General features: G+C 36.5%; 1 protein-coding gene across 8 annotated transcripts in view; it reads right to left on the reverse strand.

Annotated features, from left to right (window-relative positions):
* Positions 1 to 18,852, reverse strand: part of CACNA2D1 (calcium voltage-gated channel auxiliary subunit alpha2delta 1) — a 476,780-nt gene that overhangs the window by 128,590 nt on the left and 329,338 nt on the right. For all 8 annotated transcript variants that reach the window (XM_025449554.3, XM_025449559.3, XM_025449557.3 and 5 more), the window contains exon 7: positions 9,898 to 10,029. In XM_025449554.3, the coding sequence (XP_025305339.1) occupies positions 9,898 to 10,029 (132 nt within the window). The remainder of the gene's footprint in view (positions 1 to 9,897; positions 10,030 to 18,852) is intronic.

Below are 18,852 nucleotides of genomic sequence, written 5' to 3' on the forward strand. Positions count from 1 at the left end.
AGCAGATATCACACAAGTTGTGCGTTAACTGGAATATTCAATAAAGTAAACAGTACACAACACCTTAATCACTTAGATGGCCCCTAAGTAGTTACTAGCTGTGGCTCAGAAATAAGCTCGAAAACCCAAGTTCTATAAAGACGAATATCTACTGGAGAATAATTTCAGATATATGCTACATAGAGAAAAATGTGAACTCTGACAAAAAATTGCCCATGTTTGTAAGTAAACAAATCCAATGAGATAATATTGATATATTTATAAAAACAAAAAATTATGATTCTACAAGAACAAGTTGCCTCTTGTTCTATCTAAGTCAATAAGTCTTAAATAATGTTGACAATAACCTGTTTCTTACTTTTTTTATTTGGTGTACTTAACAGAAGTGCTTAGAAAGACACCTGATTTTTTACAAAGAGTCTAATTTTTCTTAGCATATAGTGAACATGAAAATTAATTACATAGCAAAGATGTTTCTATGTATATAAAAATGGATGGAAGGACGCCTGGGTGGCTCAGTGGTTGAGCGTCTGCCTTCAGCCCAGGGCATGATCCCAGGGTCCTGGGATCGAGTCCCACATTGGGCTCTCTGAGGGGAGCCTGCTTCTCCGTCTGCCTGTGTCTCTGCCTCTCTCTGTCTCTCATGAATAAATAAAATATTTTTAAAAATGGATGGCATATGGTATAGAAATTTAGCAATGTATAAAAGAAAGAACAGAATTCTGGGGGATATCTTTTTGAAGTTAAAAGGAACTGAAGCTTTTTAGCAATACTTATTCTCATGCTTTATACATAGTGTTATCCACCATCCATTACAAGCAGCTTCCAGCTTCATATTAACATCCTTTTTAACTACTCTTTCCTGTAAAAAATAAATAAATAAATCACTTAATCAATTTAAGCATAACTGGATCCAGAGTTGATTGCAAAGGGAGTAACAATGACAACCACCCTTATGTGTGAAAAATAAGACAGCTTCTGGTAAGAGGAGTTATACAAAAGACAACAAAAATGAGTCATCTCCATAAATTAGGATCAATTGAGAATTTCAAGATAATATTTTGTCCCTACATGTGTGTGTATATGCATGTGTGTGTGTGTGTGTGTGTGTGTGTGTATATATATATATATAATCACTGTTCTAAATCAAACTCACCACTTTATTCCCCAAATAAAAGTACTTCTGGTATTTTCAGCAAACAGAGCCAACATTCTCACTCCACTCAAACTAAAAGTTAAGTCACCCTTACATCTATGTCTGTCACTAAATTCATTTATTTAATCTTTTTTATTAAGATATAATTCAGATATAAAAATGTGCTAACTTGATACACTTATGTGAGGGCATTATGCTAGATGAAAAAAGTCAGAGAGAGAAAGATAAATACTATCTGATTTCTCTTACATGTAGAATCTAAAGAAGCCAAAGTCTCTTGGACACAGAGAGGAGAGGGATGGTTGCTAGGGGTTGGCCGGGGGAGGCGTGGGCGGGAGAAGCACAAACTTCCAGTTACAAGATGAAGAATTTGTGGGGAACTAATGTACAGCAAGGTGATTATGGTTAATAATATTATAATATCTACTTGTAAGTCGCTAAGAAACTACATTGTAAATGTTCTCAACACAAAAAAGAAATGGCAGTTATGCGAGCTGATGGAGGTGTTGGCTAATGCTACACTGCTAATCATTTTGTATGTAATATGGAAGTTTATCAATGTTTCTTTTTTTGTAAGGTCTCTAATGTCTTCATCTTTTTTTCCTATACAAAGATTCTCCTTTTTAAGTTCCTTGTTCACATCTTTAAAATCCTGCATCTGATCACTACAATAGGTTTCCCTCTGGTTTCAAGGTTCTCGGTTTCTCCTTCCCATCAGAATAAACACTCTTCTAGCTACTTTAAGCTATAGCGTTCCACTGATCAGAATGTCCTGGTGTTTTCCAACACATTAAATCCCAAACAATTCTGACATTTGAGGCTGCCTAACTCGCTGTTAATGAACCTTTTGATTTGACAGCACTCCTCCCCTGTAACAAACTACGAGATTAACGGGACTTACTAGCCTCTCACGCTACTTGCTCATCTCCCTGCTCCTCACTTCCTGCCTTTCTTCCTTCTAATTAGGCTTTGGCTTTTTCTCCTTCAACTTGATTTGTCAGTCCATAGTTCGTACCCTAGTCCATAACTCCGGTCTATGATCACCTTGTCTTTTTCAAAACTCCTATAGCAAATGTATGGTCTAATTTATCTGACACTTGACCATTCAATGATCTGTATTGGAATCTACATTTCAGGATCTATTAAATTTTGACTCCCTAAGTAGATTAAAATTTCCAGCAGATCGGACAATCTGGTCTTTTATTTTTTTAAAAAAGATTTTATTTATTCATGAGAGACAGAGAGAGAGAGAGAGAGAGGGAGAGAGAGAGGGAGAGAGGAGAGGCAGAGACATAGGCAGAGGGAGAAGCAGGCTCCCTGCTTGGAGTCTGATTCAGGACTCCATCCTGGGACCCTGGGGTCACAACCTGAGCCAAAGGCAGACACTCAACCGCTGAGCCACCCAGATGTCCCACAATTTGGTCTTTTGAAACACACATGTAGTGGCACCAGTGACGCATCCGTCGTCGGCTCAGGTCATGGTCCCGGGGTCCTGGGATCGAGTCCTGCATTGGGCTCCCTGTGGGGAGCCTGCCTCTCTCTGTCTCATGAATAAGTAAATAAAATCTTAAAAAAAAAAATACGAAACACTCATGCCCGGGGTGGCTGTCTCAGTCTTTGAGCATCTGCCTTCGGCTCAGCCTGTGACCCCAGGATCCCGGGATTGAGCCCCGCTCAGGCTCCCTGCTCAGCAGGGAGTCTGCTGCTCACTCTCTCTTTCCCTCTCTCTCTCTCTCTCTCTCTAACAAATAAATAAAATATTTTAAAAAGATTTTTAAAAATAAAAAATAAAACACACATGTGCACAGAATAACCAAGTCCAAGATGTTTCTGTCCCCTGGAATCTCTTCTCCCCTTCCTTGTACAGCGTCTGCTCTTTAGCTACGCACATGGCCCTCCTGAACATAACTGTGCTGATGACAACACTGAATACTGGCCAATGTCCCACAAGAGGGAAGGTTTTATGTGACTTCCAGCAAGTATTCTGAGCAAGGGGGAGAAAACCGTTCTTGGTGCCTTAAGAAGGAGCACAAGCAGCAGCGGTGGGCCTGAGGCGGAGGCCACGCTCAGATGACAAGAGAAAGCAGGCGTGTGGACCCCGTCTGGGGGAAGCGTCCCTATCAGCTCGTCTGCACCCCCGCGTGATACTCTGACTTAGGTCAGAAACAAACTTCCATAGTGTTGAAATCAATCGTTTTTGTAATTGGTAGTATCCATAACCGGTACACTGGATTTTAATAATTATTAGCACAAAAAAGTGATGATGTCATCATTTCCATTTCAAGTCTGTTCATACAGAGATCTGTAAATATACATTTATAGTTAAACCTTGCATCCATTCACAAATATCTAAGTAAAAAAAAGAATTTAGGAATTTTTAAAAAGATAATTCATCACTGAAAACAGTTACCTGTAGAAATACCATTAATGCTGAGGCTCAAACACTATTCTATTTTCTTCAAATTGGCTAGAAATCTATCGCAAGTGCTGCATTCCTAAATAATCAAGAAGAAAAAAAAGTATTCTTTGGACTACACCCGGTCATGTGCTATTTGACGTTTAAAGCATTTTTGAGCTATTTTTTAAAAAGTACTAAACAACTCAAGAACATACAGAAATAATAGGTTGCTCCATATACTTCGTACACAGGTTCTTTTGCATTTTATTACAGCAAAATCTTAGCAGATACAACAACACAGCATTGTCTCCCAGAGGTGTACTTCACACCAACTCAACAAGTAATAGGTCACTTTATTGTGATCCGGTGGTTTTGAAATGAACAAATGAAGAAGGGCAGAGAAAGAACAAATGCTTAATGGAGACATTAAGAAAATGTCAAATCGGGGCGCCTGGGTGGCTGAGCCAGTTAAGGGTCTGCCTTCGGCTCAGGTCCTGACCCCAGGGTCCTGGGAGGGAGCTCAGCTCAGCGGGAGGCCTGCTTCTCCTCTCCTCCCTGCTTGTGCTCACTCGCTATCTCAGACGCTATCCCCCCACCCCCTCTCTCAAATAAATAAATATATATAATCTAAAAAAAAAAGGAAAATGTCATATGAAAATGAAGTAGATATTACGCTTTTCTTTCTTTTTCTTTAAAGATTTTATTTATTCATGAGACACACACACACACACACACACACACACAGAGGCAGTGACCCAGGCAGAGGGAGAAGCAGGCTCCATGCAGGGAGCTGACATGGGACTTGATCCCGGGGCCCCAGGATCAGGCCCTGGGCTGAAGCGGCGCTAACCCATTGAGCCACCAGGGCTGCCCTTTTCTTTCTTTTTCAAATACAACTAATGATCTAAAAAAGAGTAAGTACTGCCTCCACTGGCATTTCCATGAGCCACTAATTCCTAATTACGATCCCAATTACAGTAGGAATTAAAACAATTGCAGGAGATGCTAACAGGTAAAGGAATAATGTGAACCTCTGTTCATATGATGGGTAAGATTTCACAAAGCGGATAGCTTTGGAGTGCAGTTTAATAGCTTTAAAGTTCATTTATCCAAATCCATTAAGAGCTTCAAAAGCAAGCACTCCTACATTACACTGCCTTGCCGGCCAGCACGCTGCCTGGGGGACTTCGTGTCCCATGAAACAAGGACTGTGGGCCCAGCAAAGGCTAAACCCTAAACACTGAAGTAGATAGTGTTAGTGTCCGCACTGGAAATCATCTTCTCTCATCCTAAGTTACTGGGGAAGAAATGGGCTCACAGATGTAGCCCCACTTAGCCGAGGTACACACTACGCAGAGGGCAGTTGTCACAAGCATCAAAACCACCCTCCGCCCAATATATTGGTCCCTTCCCTTATCACACAGCCTATGCCCCCCATCTAAGTTGGAAGCTGAAAAAGGAGGAAGGGAGGGGGTGGAAGAGCCAAAGCAGAAGGAAGAGAAGAAAAAAGACCTACAGAATCCTTTTTCCAGTTTATATCTATCCACACCAACCAAAAGCAGGCAGTTCACTGAAGTCGGGTCCAAGGACAGATGTCAGAGGTCAAAAAGTCACTGACTACTGACCAAACTGCTTTTCAGAACCAGCTCTGCAGAGGTATCTTTATACTATATCAGCTCTAGAAACTTCTAGTAGTTCCTCCATGTCATTTAAATAACGGGATAAATGGGGATCCCTGGGTGGCTTGGTGGTTGAGCGTCTGCCTTCGGCTCAGGGCGTGATCCCGGAGTCTCGGGATCAAGTCCCACATCGGGCTCCCTGCAGGGAGCCTGCTTCTCCCTCTGCCTGTGTCTCTGCCTCTCTCTGGCTCTCAAGAATAAATAAATAAAGTCTTTAAAAAAAATAGGACATTCACTTAAATTTGAATTTTGATAAAGGTCAGATATGTTTTTAGCATATTTCCTGAATATTGTATACCTACATTAAAAAATTCATTGTTGTTTGTGTGACATTCTTACTTATCTGGGCATCTTTTATTTTACTCAGAAACCCTCTTGAGAAGTGCATTAACCAAGGTCAGAGGCTAAACCCTCCTCTTCCGACCACCTCAACCACGTGGTGTTAACTGGTGGATATTATTTATTAAAAATGTGGACAGAGTTGTAAACAGATGGCTATTTCAGTTTCCTTGTCAACTGACTGTAATCTCAATTATGTTCTTCAATTTCTCACATGAAGAGAAAGATGAATTTAGGCAAAATTATTCTGATAGTCACTCTGGTAAAAATGCCTACTGTTTTCTATTTCCAAAGTACTTTACAGTTTGTTATCTCATCGTTAACAACCTTTAGGGAATAAACTGAAGAGTTATTGTATTTTTTTTCCAGATTTGATGATTAAGATTGAGACAATTTCAAAAATCCAACCAGTTTCTCATAGCTACTAGAAAGATCTAAGCCTGAGGTACAAATCTTATTATATAAAAATTCAATTAAGTAAAAGTAACATGTTTTATTTCCATTCATAGCAAGGTAATTAACAATATTAAAGACTATTTTTGACCTTTACTTTAACAGATGCTTATTAGACATGAGCCACCCTACATTATCCTGGCCTGTATGAAAATGGTAAGAGAAAAAAGTATGGCTTACTGAGACATTTTTAAAAATCACTTTACTTGAAAAAAAAAAAAAGGCTTTAAGCTTGAAAAAAGTGTTAAATGTGTTAAAAACATGTCAGCATCAACAGAAATATGGTGACTTACTTTTAAATTATAATATTGTCTTAAAATCTTTGATAAAGAGACTTGGTTCTATTTTATTATTAATATAAAAAGAACAGTCCTAAAAAAAAGAAAAAAGGAGAATCTTCGGCCATTTGTGACAACATGTATGAACATGGAGAACTTCACACTAAGTGAAATAAGCCAGATACAGAAAGATAAATAATTCAGGACACCACTTACATGAAGAATCTAAAAGAGTAAAGTCATAGAAGTAGAGTAGTGGTGAGAAATGGGGAGGTATTAGAGGGTCACAGTTCCAGTTATCGAAGAAGAATAAATCCTAGAGATCTTCTGAACAACATAATGCCTATAGTTACAAATACTGTATTATATGCTTAGAAATTTGCTAACCCTCCTATCACAAAGAAATATAATAATAGATAAGATGGTGGCATGGTGGCAAGAAACTTCTAAAGATGGATAGGTTTATAGTACTGATTATATAGTGATGGTATCAGAAGGTAGATTATCTCCAAACTCAAGTTGTACCTATCATGTATGGCTCTTGTATACCAAAAGGTTAGTAAAAACCAAAATGAAATAAAAAGAACTTAGGAAGAGATCACCAAAGTCTCAGTTATGTCAAGTGTGGTTTGTAGCATACAAGACACCCATTTTAAATAACCTCCTCTAATAGGTAAATGAATTCCAGCCATCAGTCATTCAATGAACCAACTTGTCTGGCACACCTTTGCTCAAAAACTAAGTACTACAAGAAAGCCAAGGGTTGCTTCCATAGCTAATATTAGGGGCGGGGGGAATCACAAGGATTCAGCTAAATTAAACATTCAAATATCTTTTCAAATTAAAGAAAATGTGGTCTATATAAACAGTGGAATATTTCTCAGCCCTCAGAAAGGACGAATCCCCCACCATTTGTTTCGACGTGGATGAACTGGAGGGTATTATGCTCAGTGAAGTAAGTCAGTTGGAGAAGGACAATCATCATATGGTTTCACTCATACGGGGAATATAAGATATAGTGAAAGGGATTATAGGGGAAAGGAGGGGAACTGAGTGGGAAATATCAGAGAGGGAGACAAACCATGAGAGACTCCTAACTCTGGGAAATGAACAAGGGGTAGTGGAAGGGGAGGTGGGTGGTGGGATGGGGTGACTGGGTGACGGGCACTGGGGGGGCACTTGACAGGATGAGCACTGGGTGTTATACTGTATGTTGGCAAATCGAACTTCAATTAAAACAGATTAAAAAAATAAACATCTTTTCCAAGATAAAGTGGACAAATGTCAGCACACTTAAAAATATATGAAGAAAGTTAAGAAAAAAAAATTAAAGTCATTAAATCAAAGCCATTATCCTTGATTAGCATCCAAAATGAAAGAATATAGAAAATAATCAGTAAGGTTAAAAGTGAGCGCTGCTTGTAAAAAGAGCCATCTTTGAAAACTGCTCATAACTCAACCCATCTTTCCTTCCTCTCTTGACCTCATGTTCTCGCTCTTCTTTCTTATGCAGTCTTCCCTCCATTCCCCTATTTCTCTTAGAACAATTTTTTCCCCCTCAGCATCATCAATTTCCCTCTGGTACTGGCTCTTGGTTTTTCATTATTACACTAATTTTCTCTCATCTTTTCCACCTTTCCATCAATTACTCATATGTGGAATTTGTAAAGAGGCAATACATTTTAACAAACTTTACAATTATATAATGCTATGTTATTGATAAATGTATTCTTATAACATGTGATTTACTGAATGAGTCATCATGTATCTAATTACTATGTTTCAAAATGATACTTAAAAATGTTTTGTAACACCTGACATAACTTTAAGGATTATTATATGAGGTTTATTATGTTCATGAGTAGTGGTGCATTTTTTAATAGGACTTATATATTAAAATTTTCAATCTCCTAATACAGGACTTTTAATATATTAGTAAATAACTCAAGAATATTTGGAAGGGTTGTACTATACTGAACCGTATTTCTGTAAGTAGAAAATTCTACTCCTGTAGCAACCTATATGATAATATTACATAGATACTAACATTATTTTTTTTAATTTTTTTATTTATTTATGATAGTCACACACACACACACACACACACACACACACACACACACACAAAGGCAGAGACATAGGCAGAGGGAGAAGCAGGCTCCATGCACCAGGAGCCTGACGTGGGATTCGATCCCAGGTCCCAGGATTGCGCCCTGGGCCAAAGGCAGGCGCCAAACCGCTACACCACCCAGGGATCCCAGATACTAACTAACATTATTTTATTAACTCATGATTGTTTTCAACAAAGAAAAATGAAGTAGGTCTTGACTAGCCCATTGAGTTTCTACAAAAAGAAATAACTGTCACTGATCTCACCATGTGGATTTGCATCCATGCGGAATGACTTCCTAATCTAAGGACCAATCAGGCTGATGATGCCTACATACTATTATTCATTTTGTCATACAAAGCTAGATATTAGCTTATTTCTATTTCACCCCATTTTCACTGTTTTGACTTTTTATTATGAATAATTCTATTTGTAAAAGATATTTAGAAAACTCAAGTCAGCCTTTGGCCCAGGGCGCGATCCGGGAGACCCTGGATCGAATCCCACGTCGGGCTCCCGGCGCATGGAGCCTGCTTCTCCCTCTGCCTGTGTCTCTGCCTCTCTCTCTCTCTGTGTGACTATCATAAATAAATAAAAATTAAAAAAAAAAGAGAAAACTCAAGTCATAAGAAGAATTCTTCTATATATTGCAATTGTTCAAAGCCAAATTACCTAGCATGTATCTCACAATACTCAAGCACAAGCATTTGCCACAGTTCACTCTAAAAGATGAGGTTAAAAATATCGGCAGACGTTTCTTTTAGTTTTTTCAACAAGTTCTCAGGATCTATACCAGTCATAAAGTTTTGTTATTGATTTATTTCTCCTTAACCTCCTTTATAAGAATGAAGGATATTAGATCAGGGTTTATTCATTTTAATGTGTAAAATATATTGCTCTTCACTGAATATATATCATCACTAAAATGCCCTCAAAATTAATCCAACCTGATAATTATGGAAGCTTTATTTTCTCTGAAATTTTATTTTATTTTCTGTCATACTCATTTTAACAAATCCACATTCACTGACTAAAGCAAAGCATCAACACTTAGAAGAACACAGACTTGATATCTGGAGAAATATTTCAATTCGCTTCTAAAAGATTCTATTCCATTCTCCACTGTGATTCAACACTCTGTCCTTGTTGAGCAGATGGACCCTAATCTCAGAATTGTTTTAGGATTCATGAAATCCCCTGTTCCAGGTAACAAAGACACCTGCTCATAGCATCACTATAGCCTGGCCTGATTCCAGATGCCAACAGTGCCGGCTGCTCCCGAGGTCTTTTAGTTTAAAGTGACTTGGGTAGATAGAAACCCACGTAAGAAAGGATACTCTTTCCTTATAAAAGTAGTGTGATAGCTTTTTCTCACAATACAGGAGAAGCTAACAGATATTAGCTAATTATTAAAAAATATCAAGAAATATTAAGCCTAGTACTTACAATTTTATTTGATACGCACTGAGTCAGCGAGCACTTACCTGGATAATATCGGGCTAGGCCTGTGGCACTGCCAAACACCTGCCACAACAATGAAGGATCTTCCTCTCGATTTTTTTTGAAAACTTCATCTAAGGCACTTGTCCAGTTGAGTTCATTTAACACAATTGTTGCTATAGAAAAAAAGAAAAATTCAAATTTATAATTACTAATTGAATCTGTCTTCATTTATTTGTAGAATATTATACTTTTTCATCACTTTAGCTCTAAAAGTACTCTAATCTGGTGGTTGTCAGTAAGTTTAGACATGGAATTATTTCTCCAAACAAATTTTTATATGATGGAGGCCATATTGACATTTTGGGCTAGGTAAGTCTTTGTTGTGGGAACTATTCTGTGCATTGTAGAATGTTTAGCAGCATCTATGGCCTCTACCCACTAGATGCCAGTACCAACCCCCCCAGCTGTGATAAGCAATATTTTTCCAAACATTGTCAGAATACAAACAAAACTGCTTCCTTTGAGAACCACTGTGATACATAAAACAGGCAATAGCAGCTCTCCCAGTGGAGAAGGGGCAGGAGGCGTACTTCCCCTTGAAGCAGCTCCAAAGAAATCTACAGAACATCTGAGGACACAGTTGGATGGCCACACTTCTCTATTGACGAATCTCTGTAAACTACTAACATAATTTGGTCTGTTAATAGAATTGGGGGAAAAAAGTATGTATTTGTCATTTTACATAGTTCATTAACTGTTTACACAACAATAAATGCATACATTTTGACAGAGAAAAAATTTATTCAGAGGCTTGACAATACCAGTGTTAGAAATTAGAAGGAGCTGTTGCTTTACTACTATCTTTACCAGCAATAGTTCTTTTACTCTGGTTAGTTCAATTAAATATTAGAGAATGATGCTATTAAGGGCCAGGTCATTGATTTTGATTCTTACTTGTAACTACTGACTGAATTTGGAAAGGTATTAAAAACATATGCTGAGGATGCCTGGGTGGGTGGCTCAGCAGTTTAGCACCTGCCTTCGGCCCAGGGAGTGATTCTGGGGTCCCAGGATCGAGTCCCACATCGAGCTCCCTGCATAGAGCCTGCTTCTCCTCTGCCTCTGTGTGTGTGTGTGTGTGTGTGTGTCTCATGAATAAATAAATAAAATCTTTAAATAAATAAATAAAAACATATGCCATTCATTATAATGAAAGAGAAGCAATTATAATGTGGGATTTAGCATATGATTTATAATTATGGGCCTCCATGATCATAGCATCTTATTTCTAACATATTAAACATTTAATCAGCTTAGAATATTATTTTCCCTTTACACAAAAAGCTGTCATACATCATCTCACATCTCCACGCCCCCTTTATATGTAAAGTATGTACCATGCCCTGAGCAGATGAGGAGATTGGACCACTGTGCTCTTGAGAATGTATGGTCAAGCCTAAACAGTGGAAATGAGTTTGGGATAAGGACTTGGAGATACAGCTTAATTCCTACTCTTTTCAGGGACCACAGCAAGTATAGGAAGCACATGCAGTCACAGTTAAAATGCGCCTAATATTTTATAAAGGTAAAAGAAACAAGAGCTTCTATCAAGAAAGATGCCCAGCATATGTGTTTATATTTTAAAGTTGATCGTTTACCAAAAAAATGAAAGCAAGGGTATTGTGGAATTGTTCTGGGACGGGCATCCTAATGCATCTCTCATTATTGAGAACTAACAAGATTTCCATCTTTATGGATGTGATTACTTGCAGAAAGATGAGTTGTGGGTGTGAATATTCATGAGCTGGGTCAGATCCATAGTGCATCTGAGATACTAGTGAATTTATATTCAAAAGCATGATCCAATGAACATTAAGTGGCCCGTTATATAAAAATTTATATTCACAAAGATAACCTGAACTAATACTCACTATTCATGAATATTTATAGTTATATACAAAACATCACAGAAAAGAGGAACATTGTACTTTTCTTTAAACATTCATGAATTTTACACTATTATTCTACTGAACAAATAATCATGTTTACTTATGATCTAGATATACTTCATTAATTGCCAATCTATTCCGGCTATCTCTTCAATTTCCGTCACTCTTTAATTCACATTAAGCAACAATTGATATCTAATTATTTTTAATAAAGTTTTATTTGTTTTCAAGGCTGCTGTTTTCTCAGTTTTGTTTGGTAACAACTACTAAGTATCACGCTTTGATACACTGTGGAATATACTTTTAGGTACTTGGGGGAAAATGTCAAGCTTTGAAATATTCTTATTATTGTTATAGGTCTTAAAGTTTGCAGTTTATGTATCTGAAAATACCTTTTCAGATAAGACATTACTGAAGGAGATTTCAAAATGTTTTTCTCAAAATTTGTTCACCTGCAAATGAGCCAAGTACATGAAGATTCTGTATAATAGGTGTTTGAACTGATAAGTTTCATTCAAATGAAAGAAATGGTACCGTATACCTACCACATGTGTAAGGCTTAATCTTAGATTAAGGATACAGATGCTTCCATTTACCCTCGTATATTTATACAGATTTTCTTAGTGCAATCGTTATTCTATTGGTCATTATCTTAACTTAAATGTCTAAAGAAATCAAAATCAAAGAATCTGTCATGGGAGTGCAAAGTTAGTAAAGTCTATAGTCAGAAAACTTCACAGAGACATTCATTCAACTATACTGTTCAAATTCCTTAAAACACCAAAAAACTACAAGGAAAAATAATTGCTCAAGTATGATTTCTTTTCTCCAACTACACTGAACAAGTGAAAAATGTAAAGGAAAATATGTAAAGCATCAAAGCAAATCAAAAAGTGTGAATGCTATTTTAAATCCTTCTTGGCTATTTGGTTATATTTTTCTGATCCACTCTATGTATTCCATTTGACTAATAAACATACCTTATTTTGTTTTCCTAAAATGAACAGACTTTTATCTGCTTATCCTTGTAAAATTAAATGGCTTCTCCAAAATCACTACGGTGCTTCATATCTCTCCATTTCTATGCTATTAGCATAACTCAAGATAAACAATACTGAAATAACTGGGTAATCGGCAGATGCTAGAAGAGTGAAACTAATGCAGAATATTGGCCATGCTAAAAAGTTTATGTCATTTCCTGAATCTATTTGCTTCCCCTGCGACTTCCATTATAATTACCTACACATTTTTTTTTCTCTTTCTCTCTCTCTTATTTAAATTCCTAAGTAGGCTTCATTAGGAAGATGTTTTTAAGTAATTCTTCTGGCTACAACTAGGTAGAAAGCCTGGTATATTAGAAAAGGTAAGTTACCAATAGTTTTTTTTTTTTTTTTTTGTGGGGGGGGCGGTGTTTCGTATTACCAAGTGTTTATGTGGTTATGCTAGTGCCTTCCTGTCCTCAACCAGTATTTTTAGTCTCTTCTATTTCCCTAATACTATGGTACTGAAAAGATATAAAACATAATCCTTCTATGATGAGAAAAATAAAAGGAGCCCAAATACCTCCGAAAATTACCTTCAACAAACATCACTGTTTAATATGAATATGAAAATGCATTGTTCTGTTTGTTCTTATAAAGACTTGACACTCAAAAAGTAATTGTGGCATTCCGACTCACTAAAATTAAACAGACTTTGTTTCCATTTGTCATTGTATATTACAAAGAATGCTGAAAGCAATTAGTTTTATGGAAGTCACAATCTTTACTTGAATGTCTACAGAAAGAAATCAAAATTCAAAGACTTTTATTTAATTGCAGAATAATGATATAAATTGGTAGCCAAAAGATGTTTCATATAGGAACTTCAGAATAAATTATTTAAAAAAACTTGGAATCTTGGAATATTTTTTGGCCACATAACTTCATCCTTTTATTTAGACAGATAAACTTAGGAACACAGATAATAACTCTTCTATAGATTCTTTAGCAATATTTAAAATTATATTGCATTTTTTATTTTCTTTTTTTTAAGATTTTATTTATTTATTCATGAGAGACAGAGAAGAGAGAGAGAGAGAGGCAGAGACAGAGGCAGAGGGAGAAGCAGGCTCCATGCAGGGAGCCCAACGTGGGACTCGATCCTGGGTCTCCAGGATCATGCCCTGGGAAGGCAGCACTAAACCATTGAGCCACGCAGGATGCCCCCGCATTTCTTATTTTCAATTATACACTGTATTATGTTATTTAACCTATATTATATTCACTCATGGCCTTTTACTCACTGCTCCCCCCCAACTAATACTGTTTTGCATTCACACAACTCTTTAATTTCTTGCTTGAACAGATCTTAGAAGTACATGAGTGGCTTACTTTTTTTTTCCCTGTGAAGACTAACTGGTCAATGATGATCTAGCCTTGAACCTATGATGATCTAGCCTTGAACCTAGTGCCAATTACTACTGAACTTAGAATTAAGTGTCTTATGGCTACACAAAGAGTAAAGTTAGTCCTCATTTTATGTCCACTTTTAAGAAATGGAGATTTTTAGCTTTGTTAAATTGTTGTGATTTGCAAAACAAAACAAAACAAAACAAAAAGTCTTTTATAAATGTGCAAGGCTAAGCCTGTTAGAAGCAGTGAATGCTGGAGAAGTCAGCCTTGACTTGGGGGCCTCTATTCTGAATAGTATGGAAGGATTTCACTGTTAATTGATTCAAAATGCCAAGCATACGTCTCTATTCTTCTTATACTTCTTATACTTTCAAAAACGTGGCCTTGGTATTCAGCAATTCTCTTTCAGAATATTCTATTGTTCAATCTAGCTTCTCAAGGGAACAAAGAAAAATCTAATTTGAAACAGCACAAAAGGAGTACCTTACAATTCCTGCTAATTCTTCTAAGATACATGACTTAAATCTACATCTTATTTATGACATGGATTACAGAATCATTGACAAGTTCTGAATCCTATTTTCCTCCACAAATTTCAACCCATAAAGTATCACACTGTCGCTCCCTTTGAAATTTGAATATATTTTCTTGACTTAGTCATGGTTCAGGGCCTCACTGTACCTTGAAAGCACCATATGACTATTTGAAAAACCTTAAGATTAATTACAACACCCATAAACGTCAACTACATCTTTCAAACAAAGCAGATAGAAGCTAGCAAGACAAAGAAAAAAACATAGTAGGATTTATTCAAAATATAAAATAACTTTGATAAGTCTGTATCAAAAATGTCTTTTACAAAACACAAGGTATTTGACACGTCTTTGATAAGGCCTGTAAATGTTAAAGCTATGAAACAAAATAGATACTAAAATTATTTTTGTTTCACAATGCTAAACACGCTACAGTTAAATAAGTAAAATAAGAGAACTGAACAAAATGTTTACTACGCTCTTTCCATTTAACTAATAATACTGCTCTATTATAGCCTTGCATTTAGATAACACTGGCATGTAGTACTTAAACTACTGCCACTGATAAAGTCAGTAATACCTCATAAGCACACACTGTGTGACAGTAGTTGTGGTAACCACTTTCTATGCATTATGTCATTTAACTTTTAGAATGACACTTTGAGTGAGATACTAATATTATCTCCTTTTTTAAATGGCAAAAATAAAACATAGAAAAGGTATTCAAATTGACAGAAAAAACAGTGGGAAATGTTAGCAATATAGCACTCAAATAATTATGTCAGATTCTAAAATTTGTGCTGTTCATGAGCAACTGATTTCTAAGCTTTCATTATATGTGTAGCTCTGGTTACCTAGAATTTTAAAAGTGAAAAAAAAAAAAATAACTATGCCTTTGTAGCACACTGTTTCTCATTTGACAGTGATATTTCTCCCAGAGGAATATGCACCAAAGCCTCGAGACATTTTGATTGTCATGATGCATGAGAGATTGCTAGCACCTAGTGGAGAGAGGCCAGGGATGCCCTGAGCATCCTAGGATGCACGAGATGACCCCCACCACAAAGAATTACCCAGCTCAAAATGTCAACAATGCCAGCTTTAGAAATCTTGCTCAAGAAAAACTATAAACACAGGACATCCAATATACTTTTTAAAAAGCCATATGTACAATGAACAGTGTCAACAAAAAGTCAAAACAAAATTTCTTCTTCACAGTGAAAGTCAATATAATTTAAAAATAGTATTTCATGATACTAATGCTTTGAGCAACATTTTCATATCCTTTGGGTGGGGCAGATTTTCATGTTAGTGTCAGAAATTCTAACGCACTCTTCTCATACCTAAGTAAGGACTTCAAAGCTATTTCTTAGTGCCATTAAATTTCATCCTTTCTTACCCCCTGTTTTTGGACATTCACAGAATATTACAGTTTTGCTTTATTTTTCTTTTAATGAGTCAACACTTACTATGTGATTCTAAACTAAACTGATTTTACCTTTACCGCAATGTTCATTTTATCCTATAGTACATAAGGTAGTTATTAAAAGTTATATTTGACAGATGAGCTGCACCAGATGTCACTAATTTTATTCATCAACTTCATCTCTATAAAGGAAAAATGTTAATAAGAAGAAGCCCACTGATCCAATTAAGTACACACACAAAAAGAATCCACTTTAAGGACTAGACAGTGTGCATAAATATTAAAATGAATGAATCTTTTCAGTGGATTTGGCTAATGGAATCTCATCTAATCCCAGTGTAAATGAAAGATTAATAAGGTACAGACAGACTGGAAAACCAAATCTCATCTCTCTAATCACATCTCAGGCACCAGAATCTACCACCTCCCACTGCGGACTGGTGAACAGAAGGCTCCAAGGCACACGTGGGCCCTGATGAGGAGATAAGCCTTATTCCTATAGTGAATTTGGTACTAATATTAAAAGGCCCTTGTCCTTGTGAGTTCCCTGACCCCCGTATTACTGAGCTTTCTGGCCTTGCTCCCTTTCTTTAGCTTCCCATAGATTGAGCACCTGGCTAATGCCCAGAACCCAGCTGTTCTGCTTTAATGAAATCTGCAAATTGTGGCGTGCACAAAAAAGCCCAGAAGAAATCCACTTTGTCATTACAGAAAATAAGAATAATGCCAGGGAAATGGAAAACATGAGGATCTAATGTCATGTTTATTAATTGAAGGATTTGAATGTCACTTTCAATAAAATGGTAATTACTTGTAAGATTTTTCTTGGAGGCATGTAGGGATTCTGCTTAAGATCCTAAGTATGGGAAGCAAGGTAAAACCTTTGTTTTATCTTTCAAGCATTCTAAGCTTTTCTGTTTCTAATAGAGTTAAGACCAAATAAATGATTAGTAACTTTGGTAGCCAAGAGCCTGTATCACTGGCTCTTGCTACTTTAATCATTCAACCCCTTGTGCTTCTGCTGTTTTCATCTAAATAAAATAAATAAACACAAATACAGTAAGAATCCTAGATGATCTGCAGGATTAGTATAAATGTCCAAAAAGTTTATGAATAAAAGGCAATCTGTAAACAAGAGCTATGATGGCAATCCTTTCCTTAGCTGTTTACAATCTTGTATGGTGTGTATCTCTTTTGGCTGTTTTACACAGAAGCAAGCTTCTTTCTACAGCTCAGCATATTATTTTAGTCTTGTCAGTTATTTCACTTTAACAGGAACATTCCTTTTACATGCAGCAATTAGACTGTAATTCTATTTATTTTGTAATGAGCTACATTCTTTCTGTCTGCTTTACTTAGAAGCTCTCACATGATGAGGTGCTCTTCACTGGAATCATGCGGTTGAAATACAATTTTAAATTTGAAAACACTGTATTAATTTGTAAATATAAACCAGGAACTTTAGTGTCATTACCTGACAAAGATGATCCAATTGCTCCCATTGATACTACTTCAACCAAGTTATTTTTACCATCAATTTGACGGTTTGTAATGAAAATTGTTTTAAAAAGTTAAATATCTCCTTTCTATATATTAGTGATATATTTCAGCAAACACAGAGCATGCTAAATTTTGAACAAATGAAAATACCTAAAAATGCTCTAAACATCTTTTATTTAAACTTTTAAAAATGAAATATGAAATAGGGGAATTTTACAGAGAAATAAACTCTGAGACCATTCAAATGGAGTTGGGAGCCATATGAGAATGAATATTCAATTAAGACCAAATTTAAAAAACCTTAAATCAAGGGTGTTTTTTTAAACATATATAATATTTTCCTGTGGTACCCTTTCCTCTGAATACTTGGCATTTATGAATTGAGTATGCGGATGTATATAGTGCAAGCAAAGACTACTCTCACTGACTGCCTTCCCACTCATAGACCTCATGGCTTGATGCCAGAAGAAAAGACCTGACCTTGGGAAAAATGTTTCAATCTCCCTCACAGCTCATTTTCCTCCCCTGAACAATGGGTCTTATAAGGGCATCTGCCTCACAGAGCCGTGCTGAAGATTACATGGACTTAGAAAACTGTCACTCAGTAACTGCACAATACATTCCACCAGCCCTTATCATTATCATCTTATTTACCTTTTAATATCCAGCATACAAAAGATTTTCTAGAAACGTATCTTGAAAGGGGTGCCTAGGTGGCTCAGTCTTAATTTTGGCTCAGGTCATGAGATCGAGCCCCACGTCAGGCTCACTCTCTGCAGGGAGTTTGAGATTCTCTCTCTCACCCCCTCCCCTCTCTCCAACTTATGCTCTCTCCTTTCTTGCTCTTTCTCTCAAATAGACAAATCTTAAAAAAAAATACAACACTAAAACTAAAAATATCTTGATGGAACAATTCTGATCGAGCTCCCTAAATGCTAGGATGAGGAATTAAGACCTTGTATCCTCCTCTTGCCTCAGGAACATTTTCTCTCACCTTGGCCCCAAATTAATGGCCAATGGCACTACTTCACTTGACATTACATGAAGAAAACAGTGTGTTAACTCTTCTAAAACCATTGACATCTAAGAGAATGCAAATTGAAAGAAAAAAAGACTAATGATATCACTCAGTGTTCCATGTAATTTGAGGGAGGAGATAATTTTTACAATGGGATACTTCCCATGCTCCTGAAAT

Source organism: Canis lupus, chromosome 18, assembly GCF_003254725.2.
Source record: "Canis lupus dingo isolate Sandy chromosome 18, ASM325472v2, whole genome shotgun sequence".
Taxonomy (NCBI): domain Eukaryota; kingdom Metazoa; phylum Chordata; class Mammalia; order Carnivora; family Canidae; genus Canis; species Canis lupus.